This window comes from Saimiri boliviensis, chromosome 2 (assembly GCF_048565385.1).
Source record: "Saimiri boliviensis isolate mSaiBol1 chromosome 2, mSaiBol1.pri, whole genome shotgun sequence".
Classification (NCBI taxonomy): domain Eukaryota; kingdom Metazoa; phylum Chordata; class Mammalia; order Primates; family Cebidae; genus Saimiri; species Saimiri boliviensis.
Window position 1 is genome coordinate 97,446,990 of NC_133450.1, and position 13,247 is coordinate 97,460,236.

General features: G+C 36.8%; 1 protein-coding gene across 2 annotated transcripts in view; it reads right to left on the reverse strand.

The window, feature by feature from the left end:
* Positions 1-13,247, reverse strand: part of FRMD6 (FERM domain containing 6) — an 88,666-nt gene that overhangs the window by 33,819 nt on the left and 41,600 nt on the right. For both annotated transcript variants that reach the window (XM_003930528.4, XM_003930529.4), the window contains exons 2-3: positions 11,698-11,942; positions 1,453-1,543 (exon numbers count right to left, since the gene is read on the reverse strand). In XM_003930528.4, the coding sequence (XP_003930577.1) occupies positions 1,453-1,543; positions 11,698-11,796 (190 nt within the window). In that variant the 5' untranslated portion in view covers positions 11,797-11,942. The remainder of the gene's footprint in view (positions 1-1,452; positions 1,544-11,697; positions 11,943-13,247) is intronic.

The following is a 13,247-nucleotide window of genomic DNA, read 5'->3' on the forward strand; positions in this document are numbered from 1 at the left end:
ACACCTCAAACACACATTAATCCTGCAAAGCCAATAGAGTACTAATTTCCATTTGACGTGAAAAAACTGACATTGAGAAAAGTCAAGTGGCATGTCCAAAGCCACACTGCTAGTTAGTGGTGGAACCAGAATTAGAACCAGGTCAACTGATTCCTGTTCCAATGTTCTTTTGCCATACTACCATCTCTTTTTTAAAAAGAACATCTTAAAAATTATTTTGAAACCTAAGGAAGTTATAAACTGGTTTTATTGGACTGACTTGTTGAACAACAAGCATCTAGCAGTAGTTGTAGTAAGAAGAATTAACTTTGAGCATGGAATACTAAAAGTTGCTTAGAATCTATAGAGCCTTTTATCACTCTCAGACTCTCCCCTGAAAGAATGACTGAAGTATGCACTAACACAAGGATAGAGCTTAGCAACTGTGTTTTATTGTTTTAACTACCACAGGAAGAAACTGAAGAGCAAATGGCTGATTCACAGGGTCCTGATGTGTTTTCTGCTCCATACTCTTTAGCTTCTCCTAAAAAGGCAACTGAAAACAGTTTACATTTTGGGGGAAGGGGCCTTGTTTATCAGCTGACCAATCCTATACTGATACACTTTCCAACTTGGCAGGTGTAAGCATGTATTGGCCAGATTTCCAAGATATCTTAAGCCTTTAAATTTACACCAATGCCAGCATAGAAAATAGTCCACATTCAAGTATAAAACAGAATTAAATACACTGCACCAAAAAAATTGTTCTTGACAAAATGAGCAAAGATACATGAAAAACTAGAGAAATTTAAAAATATCATTTAAAGGAAGAAAGCTTATAATAAATGGCTTTAGAGAAGTCCCAGAAATTTAACTCTAACTAAGGTGTTATGAGAAAAGACAGTTTATATGAAGTCCTTTACTTAAAAATCTCCTCAAAAAGAATATAGAACAAACTGATCCAGTATTTCCAAGTCATAGTCTGACTGGAAAAAACAGGAGTGAGAGAGAAAAACAGAAAATAAGATTATATTAATAATGACTTTGTGATACTATATAACTAATAGCAAGAAAATCTGAAAAGAGAAGTCAGTTAAATGTCAAAAATTATAAAACAAATTAAATTACTTTTAAGAGTTCCAGCTGCTCCCTGAATGCAAGGAAACAAAAATCAAGCTAGCTTCATTAAAACATGGAAGAACAAACACACAGAATCTAGATTCCTAAAGAAGAATCAATTTTTAAGTTCAAACTATAATAAATACATGCCTAAAATCCTAAATATTATCAAAAATACACAGTAATTGAGGTTAAAAAATCAATACTACACCTACATTAAAAATGAAGATCAGTTTATGGGTATTTCAACTGTCATCGTTTAATAACAATATGGCCAATTTAACTTAGAGCTATAAGATGTCATTTCCTCAGGGATAATAGGCTAAATCCATCAGAGAGGGCTCTAAGACTTACTTTGTATAACACTGAGTCCAAAGAGGTGGCAGTCCTTTAGCCGGAGCAGGTCACAAACCTGGACCAGCAACTGGTGACACAGAATCTTAACCTGTAGAGAAAAAGGCATGACTTGAAATAGCAATTCAACTGAGTTCACACGGGGAGCCACAATCAGGCAATTTAACGCATCATAAATGTACTCCTTGAAAGACAGGCTGACACTAGAAAACAACTGTTGCTTTATCAAAATCACTTTAACCTGGGGCTGTGTTTCAGTAAGGAGGATCACAGTACCAGTTTTTACAACATGGTAAAATAAAGTACAAAACTCACAGATCTTATGATACATGGACAGAACTCTGAAACCATGGTGCATGATAAATGATAAATGAGTTTTGGAAAGTAAACAGCATAGCCTACTCAGATTACCAAAAATATTTATTTGGCAAGTTTCTTTTTAAAAAAATATTCATTTGTTTTTTTAATTGACTAATAAAAATTGTATACATTTATATTATACCAGATAATGTTTCAATATGTGTATATACTGTGGAATGGACAAATCAGACTAACATATACATTATGTCACATGCATATCACTTTCGTGGTGAGAACACTTACAGTTTATTCCCAGCAATTTGCAAGTATACATCATTAACTACAGTCACCATGTTGTACAATAAATCTATTGAACTTATCCCTTCTAACTGAAATATTGTATTTTTTGACTAACATCTCACCAGTTTCCCTACCCCTCAGCCTCAGGTAACCACCAGTCTACTCTGCTTCCGTAAGTCAGACTTTTTAAAATTACGCAGGATTCGTCTTTCTGTGCTTGCCTTATTTCATTAAACCTAACATCTTCTATAAATTGCAAATTTTCCATTGTTGCAAATGCCTTGTTTTAAAAGTCTGAATTGTGTTCCACTGTGTATATGTGCCACATTTTCTTTATCCATTTATCCACTGGTACACACTTAGGTTGATTCCATACCTTGACTATCATGAATAATACTGCAATATAAAAGGGAATGCAGACTTCTCTTTGATATAATGATTTCATCTCCTTCGGGTATATACCCAGGAAAGGGGTTACTGAATCATATGGTAGTACATGTTTAATTTTTTGAGGAACCCCCATGCTGCATTCCATAATGGCTGTACTAATATAAATTCCCACCAACAGTGTACAAGGGTTTCCTTTTCTCCACAACCTCATCAACATTTGTTATCTTTTGTCTTTTTGATAACAGCCATTCTAATAGGTGTGAGATGTCACATTTCCCTGCTATTTAGTGATGCTGAGCATTTTGTCATATACCCACAGGCCATGTGTACATCTTCTTTTGAGGAATGTCTACTCAGAGCAAGTATCTTTTCATGGAAAGATTTCCTCTTAATAGTCTATCCTAAAAACTCATTTACTGTACAAGTTAGTCTAGACTTTTTTTTTTTTTAAAGACAGGGTCTCAACAAACTTTTTTTTTTTTTTTTTTTGAAGAGACAGAGTCTCTCTTACTATGTTGCGCAGGCTAGTCTTAAACTCCTGACCTCAAGCAATCCTCCCATCTTGGAGTCCCAAATTGCTGGGATTACAGGTGTGAGTCACCATGCCCAGCTTGCCTAGCTTTTAGTTTATCATTGTTATTGTCTAATATAGTTTTAGTGCCTAAACCAGATTCTTTTTTATGAGTCCTAGCACAATTCAATCACAAACCATATTAATTTGGAATTCAGGCAATAAGTTATTCTGACAAGTCAAAAGTTGAATGATAAAACAGCCTAAAAGATACAATTTCCTTTCTCAATAATAATAATAATAATAATCTCATAATAATGCTTTCTCAAATGTTTAAAGAAGTATTATGGGAGACAGTAATTCTGCTGAGTCTATCTTGTTGACTTCAGAATTATCAAGGTTTGTTAGAGTTTGGACTGACTTTAAGAAACCACCTAGGTCAATTTATTTATTCTATAGGAACAGAAAATAAAACTCAGAAAACTTAAAAGTCATATCACTAATAGTGGCAAAGGCAGCAACTCGCAGCCCATTTGTATATTAAAATACTTTATTATATATATTAAAATGTTATAACCTAACAGTTTTTCATTTTAGCTATATACATTATATATGACACCTCCCCCTATATTAGTACTATTTGCTTGACAAATTCTTTTTTCAATAATGATGACAATTAGTTTAAATTATTATAAATTCTAAAAATTTGACTCTCAATTGATAGCTCTTTATCATATCTTAATACGGAACTCAGGAAAATAAAGACACACCAAGACCCCTCAAAAAACTGAAAGTCAAACAATTCAGAATTGGTGATAATTCTGATTGTAGTAAGAAGAATTTCCACAATTATTATTAAATAGGAACCAACCTAAAGCATCTTACCCACTGGAAAAAGCAGAAGATATTTAATACCAAAGTAGCCCCAAGTGAGCTACTTGGAAGTACCAGGAACTTATGCAGGGACAGTGTCTTATTTTACTTATTTATACTTATTACACTTTAAGTTCTGGGGTACATGTGCGGAACATGCAGGTTTGTTACATAGATATACGTGTGCCATGGTGGTTTGCTGCACCCATCAACCTGTCATCTACATTAGGTATTTCTCGTAATACTATCCCCTGCTTAGCCCCCAACTCTTTAACAGGGCCCAGTGTGTGATGTTCCCCTCCCTGTGTCCATGTGTCCTCATTGTTCAACTCCCACTTATGAGTGAGCACATGTAGTGTTTGGTTTTCTGTTCCTGTGTTAGTTTGTTGAGAATGATGGTTTCCAGCTGCATCCATGTCCTTGCAAAGAACATAAACTCATCCTTTTTATGGCTGCATAGTATTCCATGGTGTTTTTATCTAGGAGCTGGTTTTTGAAAAATCCACAAAATAGACCGCTAGCTAGATTAATAAAGAAGAAAAGAGAGAAGACTCAAATAGATGCAATAAAAAATGATAAAGCGGATATCACCACCTTTCCCCCAGAAATACAAACTATCATTGGAGAATACTATAACTACTTCTATACAAATAAACTAGAAAATCCAGAAGAAATGGATAAATAGCTGGACACATATACCTTTCCAAGACTAAACCAGAAGCTGAATCCCTGAATAGATCAGTAACAAGTTCTAAAATTCAGGCAGTAATTAATAGCCTACCAACCAAAAAGTCCAGGACCAGATGGATTCACAGCCAAATTCTACCAGAGGTACAAAGTGGAGCTGGTACCATTCCTTCTGAAACTATTCCTAATTAACAGAAAAAGAAGGAATCTTTCCTAACTCATTTTATGAGGCCAGCATCATCCTGATACCAAAATGTGGCAGAGACACAACAACAAAAAAAGAAAATTTCAGGCCAATATTCCTGATGAACACTGATGTGAAAATCCTCAGTAAAATACTGGCAAACCAAATCCAGCAGTGCATCAAAAAGCTTATCCACCATGATCAAGTCGGCTTCATCCCTGGGATGCAAGGCTGGTTCAACACATGCAAATCAATAAACATAATCCATCACATAAATAGAACCCACAACAAAAACAACATGGTTATCTTAATAGGTGCAGAAAAGGCCTTTAACAAAATTCAACAGCCCTTCAGTGTCTTATTTTATATTCAGGATATGTAGTAGGCATTCAGTAAGTGTTCAATGAATGAAAGCCAGAAATCTGATTCCCTGTAGGATCTCCTCACTTTCGTTCTGTTCCACGACTAGAGACCAAAACCTCTCCCTGAATTACTGAGCCAACTATTTTATAAACACTCCACTCAGCATTTTAGAAAAACTGTATAAATGCAATCCCACCCACCAACACCACTGGAGAACACATTTGCCAATGGGAAATTATTATTGTTCTCTTTGTGTATAACTAGCTTGAATAACCTGACAGCCTAGATTTCTGTCCTACAGATGTCTTATGTCATTTCCAACATTCATTTTAACAGGCCTCTGGGTTTTGAGTTCCATATCATCATAATTCTACTTTACAAATAAACTTAAACAATGATAAAGAAGAGGAGAAGGCATCAAATGTCATATAAAATTCTTAAGTTCAACTATATACTACAAATCTGCAACTTAAAATGTTATGTTGTTTATAGCACCTTTAATCCTTAGCCTGACTGTATTTAAAAATGTTGGGTAAGAAGCAGCCAAGATAAAATGCAGTAAGAAGCTAAAATTCCAAACCACAAACTAAATATATAGGAAATAAACTATTTTAACCTTGTGTGACTGTAGCCCAAATAATGTTATATATTTCCTCCATGCAGCCCATACATTTATTATTGTTCTGCTAGTTTAAATCAAGTATTTGGAGCCTACTGGTAAAGCTCTTCAACAAATATCAAGTAAGCAGTGCTCTTATTCAAAAACTGTAATTAAATAAGGCCATGGCTCTGAGGTCTTGCCTGCTGTGAAAATAAGCCTGAGTTTTCTGTATTTGCATATTATGAGTCTTTAAGGCTATGTTTTAGCTGACTGTGAAATTTCTCAAGTTCTTTAATCTCCAGGAGCAATGAGAATCTTAAAAAGTGCTATATAGTTAGTATTAGGTATTAAAAATAAGAAATAAAGCTTTATGTAAAAATATACTCTATATGGACTTTTTTTTTTTTCTTGAGACAAGGTCTTACTCTGTTGCCCAACCTGGAGTGCAGTGGCACGATCATGGCTCATTACAGCCTCAAACTCCCAGGCTAAAGTGATCCTGCTAACTGTCTTCCAAGTAGTTGGGACCATAGGCAAGTACTACCATGCCTGGCTAATTTTTAAATTTTATGTAGAGATTGGGGTCTCACTATGTTGCCCAGACTGGTCTCAATCTCCTAACCTCAAGCGATTCTCCTGCCTCAGCCTCCCATAATGCTGGGATTACAGGCATTAGCCACCTTGCTCAGCCTCTATATGGACTTTTAAATTAAAATAGCATGTGATCCTAAGTGTTAATGGTTTGCTATTATGCAAGAATGTTTAAAACATATTCTAGAAAAAAAGTATTGTTTAGTCTTGGTGAAGACATAAAAGCTCTTGGCCACAATTTATATCACTCAAATCTTTATGGCTCCTACATTTACCATGGTTTTACTTCCAAAATTTTCCCAAGTTTCCATATTTGCCTGATGATTAAAATCCTTTAAAATAGCTTCTACTAATGCAACTAACAGGGAATTCAGAATGACCAAAACACTAAATCTTCCATATGCAAAAAGGCGACATTCTATCAACCACACCGGTCAGGGAACAAACCTGCACTGTTAAAAAAATATGTATAGAAATTATGAAAAGAATTAGTTAATAAAATCATTTTTGCTACAGTAAATTTATTACACTCAAACTCGATACACATTGACTGCTATTTTCTGAACAAAAAGATAACTTTTTGCAGAAAAGGAGAGCCCACTGGCAGCCATGAATTGTTTTTCTGGTAATGGGGAAGCCTCCACCCCACTTAACCTAGTCCCTCCTTTGGCCCAACCGCTTACTAGAGGGGAGTTTGGCCATAGCAGCAGTCTATATGCCTGTGTTCTACCTTATATCTACCCTGAAATAAGAAATCCTATAGGCCTACATGGGATTCAGACTCTTCATCTTCATTTCATTAACAAAGTACACTAACGCAATGAACAAACAGTTCAAGGAAATAAACACAAGTAAATTGATACTCAAGGGCTCACTGATGAAGCAATTCACCATATGCCAGGCACTTCACTAAGTACTCATGCATGTGACGTCTTTAAATCCTTGCAATGTCCTGTGCATAGGGTAAGATTATCCCTATTTCATGGATGAGGAAACCAAAGCAACAAAACAAAACAAAAACTAGGAAATTTGCCCTAGATTGCAAAGTAAGTTGTAGAGTAGAGATTTCAACCCAGGTCCCTCTGACTCTAAAACCCACCTTAATCATGATATATGACTTCACAGTCTATGATCATAGTCCAAACCATCTTAGAGAGATTATTATACTAATATCATAAAAGAGAAGAGTTGAAAAAGTATAAATTATCTCTGCCTAGGGATTAAAATAATAATAGCAGCTATTATATATGCATAAGAAATTATGCTGAGTGTTAACCCTGAATTCTCACAATCACCCTGAAGCAAAAGTACTATTCTCATTTTAAAGGTGAAGATGTTGAAAGAGGTATAATTAACTTTCCCAAAGTGGGATTCAGACAGGAGATTTGAATTCAGGTCTGTGTGTTTTAAGTATATCCACATCTTTTCACTTCCATACTACTCCTCACTTATTCTATAAAGGGAAGACAGAAAGAAAGCTAATACAAATTCAGTACCCACTAGGTACCAGGTACTGGGAAAGTTGCTTTTACAAGTAAAACTGGTGAATAAGCTTAGGCAATTTGTTCAAAGGTCACAAATCTAGTAAATTGTAGAGTCAAAATATGAATAATCTTTTCCTCAGCAATGATGATGATATTATTATTAACAACCAACATTTATTTTGCCCTTACTATGTATCATGTACGGTTCTAAGAGTGGGCCATTGATGCATGCCAAAAACACAATCAAGTAACCAGAATCCCAGAGAGTGAAAGAAACTAGGTGCTGCTGGCACATAGATCTTTGCCTGTTTTACTCAAATTTTAGAGTTATCTATAGCATCTATTTAGGGGATCTTTTTTTCTTTTTTTGAGATGGAGTCTTACTCTGTCACCCAGGCTGGAATGCAGTGGCACAATTTTGGCTCACTGCAACCTCTCAGCTCACTGCAACCTCTGCTTCCCAGGTTCAAGCAGTTCTCCTGCCTCAACCTCCTGAGTAGCTGGGATTACAGGCATGCGCTGCCACACCCAGCTAGCTCTTGTATTTTTAGTAGAGATGGGGTTTTTCCATGTTGGTCAGGCTGGTCTCAAACTCCTGACCTCGTGATCCGCCCATCTCGGACTCCCAAAGTGCTGAGATTACAAGCATGAGCCACTACACCCGGCCTAGGGGATCTAATTAAATGCAGATTCTTGTGTCCTACCTCAGATTCACTACATTAGCATTTCTCCCATCCAAATACTAACCAGCCCAGACCCAGCTTAGCTTCTGAGATCAGATGAGATCAGGCCCATTCAAGGTGGTATGGCCATAGACTACATCAGCATTTCTAAGGAGTGGAGCCCAACAAACTGAATATTAGTAAGCTGCCCCAAATAATTCTGATGTACATTCAAGTTTCAACACCACTAATCTACAGGAGAAAATGAACTGGTTATCTTCCAGTCTGTTCTCTATAACTATCTCCCTCAGCTGAAATTTTAGTATAAATTAATTTCTTTGAAAATTATAGTCAGCTTTCAGTATTCTTCACTAAGTCGGATTAGTCTTGCCTTCACTTAACTGTGGTTAGTAACGTGTAGTCCACATCTTGTATGTATGTGTACAAACACAAGAACATACACACATATTGCACCAGGTAAAAAGACAAATGAAAGTGAGAGAAGTTTCTTAAGTGCTTATGCTATATGTCCTAGATTATGTATATTTTTAAAATGTGGTGGATATCTTTTATATAACTGTATAAAAAGTAAAATAGAATATTCACATATGTTAAGTAGGATTAGATTATAACTTATTTTGCTAGTGCCCACCCTGAAAAGAGATATATTGTCAATTTTTATTCAGTTAAAAAAACCAAATGCTGTCAAAATAATACCCCATCACTTTACATATCCAAAAACAATTTTAGATACCCTGAGCAGCAATGTAGCTAATCAATGGAAATTCTGCCCAAAAGATGACAAAGTTCACCCAACAGGCAGGCCTACTGGATGCTCAGGCAATCCCTACACAGATATGAGAATACAGGAGTAAATTAAGAAATTGTGTTGATTCCAAGAATAAAGCCAAAATGACCATGGCAATAAGCAGAAACTTAAAGTTTTTAATAAAGTTATTTAAATGTTATGTAAATTTCAGTATAACATTTGGAAATATTATTTTATATAGCAATTGGATTAAAAATATAGTAACATGGCTAGGCGCGGAGGTTCATGCCTATAATTCTAGCATTTTGGAAGGCTGAGGCAGACAGATCACTTGAGGTGAGGAGACCAGCCTGGCCAACATAGTGAAACTCCGTCTCTATTAAAAATACAAAAATTAGCTGTGCGTGGTGGTAGGCACCTGTAGTCCCAGCTACTTGGGAAGCTGAAGCAAGAGAATCGCTTGAACCTGGGAGGCAGAGACTGCAGTGAGCCAATTCACTGCAGCCTACGTCACCGTACTCCAGCCTGGGCAACAAAGAGAGAGAGAGACTCTGTCTCAAAATAATAAATAAATAAATAAATCATTAAATAAAAATAAATTAAAATATAGTAGCATATAGGAAAGAAGACTAATTCAAGTCATGCACTAAGAAAATTTTTCTTCTAATTCCAACAGAATACAATCCATGAAAGCAAGAGTATGAAAGGTGATAATACGGAGGTTGAAAAATGTTAGATAGCTGGGCGCGGTGGCTCAAGCCTGTAATCCCAGCACTTTGGGAGGCCGAGGCGGGTGGATCACGAGGTCAAGAGATTGAGAACATCCTGGTCAACATAGTGAAACCCTGTCTCTACTAAAAATACAAAAAATTATCTGGGCATGGTGGTGCGTGCCTGTAATCCCACCTACTCAGGAGGCTGAGGCAGGAGAATTGCTTCAACCCAGGAGGCAGAGGTTGCAGTGAGCTGAGATCGCATTGCACTCCAGCCTGGGTAACAAGAGCGAAACTCCGTCTCAAAAAAAAAAAGAAAAAGAAAAATGTTAGACATGACACTGATCATCATAAAATTGTTTGGCAGTCTCTACCAAGGATAAATATAATGTAACCTATGATTCACAAATATACTTTTCAATATAAACCCAGAAATATTTCTACATGTATATACACATAATATGTTCGTGACAGTTTTACAATAGCCCCAAACTTAAAACAATCCAGTATCTATCCATCAACAGTAGATGAATAGATTGGGTGTATTTGTACATGGAATATCACACAACAACGGAAAAGAAAGAATTATTGTCACATAGATTCACATGAATGAATTTCACAGTCCAAATGTTGAATAAAAGAAGCCAGAAGAGAATATATACATAACTTCAGCTTCATGAAATTCATAAACAAGCAAAACTTTGGTGACGGAGATCAGAATAGTTTTTGCCCTTTAGGTGGAAGATATTGACTAGGAGGGGTCACAAAGGATCTTTCTAGGGTGCTGAAAATGTTCTATATTTCAAGCAGGTGATGGTTACATGCATGTGTACAACTGTAAAAATTCATTGAGCTGCACACATAAGGTTTCTATACTTTTCAGTATGTAAATTGTAACTTGATTTTTTAAAGTTAAAAAAATCATATTCCTCAATGTTGAGGTTACGTATGCAAGCTGACTATGACTCACAGACCATAAGCAACAGCTTAGTGTTCAAATGCACAGCCTATGCACCTAGTCCTGGAAATAGGCTAGACTTCGGCTACTCTTAAGATAAAATCGAGATGCATATTAAAAAACTATCTAAGACCAGCCATGGTGGCTCACACCTGTAATCCCACCACTTTAGGAGGTCGAGGTGGGTAGATCACCTGAGGTCGGGGGTTTGAGACCAGCCTGGCCAACATGGTGAGACCTCGCCTCTACTAAAATACAAAATATTAGGTGGGTGTGATGATGTGTGCCTGTAATCCCAGCTACTTGGGTGGCTGAAGCAGGAGAATCTCTTGAACCTGGGAGGTGGAGGTTGCAGTGAGCCAAGATCACGCCTCTGCACTCCAGCCTGGGTAAGAGTGAGACTCAGTCTCAAGGAAAAAAAAAAAAAAAAAAAAAGCTATCTAAGCTGGTGCAAAAGTAATTGCAGTCTTTGCTATTACTTTCAATGGCAAAAGCCACAATTACTTTTGCACCAAACTAATAGCAATGATAACCATTTCCTGTGTGTGAGATACAACTCTAAGCACTTAAGACACAAATTCATTTAATTCAATAAAAAGTGTAGAAAGGGCAAATGTTTGTTCCTCAATATAGTAACCACAATTCTCTAATTCTATCCCAGGTGAGAGAAAGTTGACAGTAGCTACACACAAGCCACAAAGCTAAGTTAATATACGTGTGGACTATTTAGCAACCCAATTCTGCCACATTATTATTGCCCTAATTCTGTAAAGATTTCACCCTTAATCAAGTCATAAGTTGAATGTGGTCACTGGAGGAAACATAATACTTAAACATTTCTAAAACTGGATCTACTCACATTTATGATGATGTTCAGAGATTTATCGTCGGGAAGGAAAATGCACACGCTGCGGCGGTCTTGCATGACTCTGTTGTTATGGAAATTCAATTTGTTCATTGTGTTTTGGGCTCTCTGGTGGTCAGGGCTGGGCTCTAGGTCCTCGGCAATTTCTCAGGTTCCCAGCACTCAAAAGCCAAACTTGCCTCCTCATCACACGCTCTGCAGGAGAAGCATCATGGTGCTTGACTACGTGGGTTTCATAGCTGTAGAAAAGCCAAAGGGGAGACTCCTGAATAAAGGCGGTGAAGACTGTGAAGAGGGGGGTCAGGAAATAAGCACAGCACTACTATTCTTGTGGGCACAGGGACCAGGGATGGCACATCTCCAGCCAGCGCCACCTTGATACATGAGAACTCACTTAAATTCACTCTGTATTTTGCCCACAAAGTTTTAAACCTTTCATTCATAGTCAGGAGTTAAACTTAGAGCCAATGAGAGCCTCACATATTCAAGGATGTACTAAGTACTACAGGGCTCACAGAAACAGAGATCCTGTCTTGGAGGAGTTTCCAGTCCCACATGGGAGATAAAGAAAGTGTTTTCAATATGAAATGACAAAAACAGCAGCAACGAGAAAATTCTCTTTCTTTTTTATTACTATCAAATTCAAATAAATGTCTTGGCTCTCCCATTACATTCATTCTTCAACCACTGTGGTCTGGCTTCCACTTCCTTCATTTTACCAACATGGCTCTGCTAAAGGAAGCCCGTGATCTCTAGCCCATCACTTTAATTGATCTCTCTTTGACATTTATCCTGGTTAAGCCCTCCTTATAACATTCTTCTTCCTTAGTTTTTATAGCTCTTTCTCCCGATTTTTTTTTTTTTTTTTTGGAGACGGAGTCTCACTCTGTCACCAGGCTCGAGTGAAGTGGTGCAATCTCAGCTAACTGCAACCTTTACCTCCTGGGTGCAAGTGATTCTCCTGTCTCAGCCTCCTGAGCAGCTGGGACTACAGGCACGTGCCACCACACCCAGACAATTTTTTATATTTTTAGTAGAGACAGGATTTCACTATGTTGGCCAGGATGGTCTTTATCTCTTGACCTCGTGATCCACCCACCTTGGCCTCCCAAAGTGCTGGGGTTACAGGCGTGAGCCACCATGCCCAACCCCTGCCCAAGTCTTTAACCTGATAACGCAAACTTAATTTTTCCATTTATTATTTCATAAACGAACACACAGATAAAACAAGACTGCATATATCAAATCATATTTGTATGAAGAAGTGTGATGGATTTTGGACATCCCTCCTATCTAATTAGTTCTATTAAACATATCAATTGTATTATCTGATTTCTCAGGTTTTTGAGAGAATTTTGTTTGCAAGTAATAGAAATTTTATCTCCAATTTTCAATAATTACACCCATTATTTCTGTTTTATGTCTCACTGCATTGGCAAGACCTTGCAGAATAATTTTAAAACAGAAGTGGGTATTTTCTACTTTTAATGGGTTTGTCTAGTATTTCATATATTTTTGCTAATAGAACACTATTCAACCAAGAC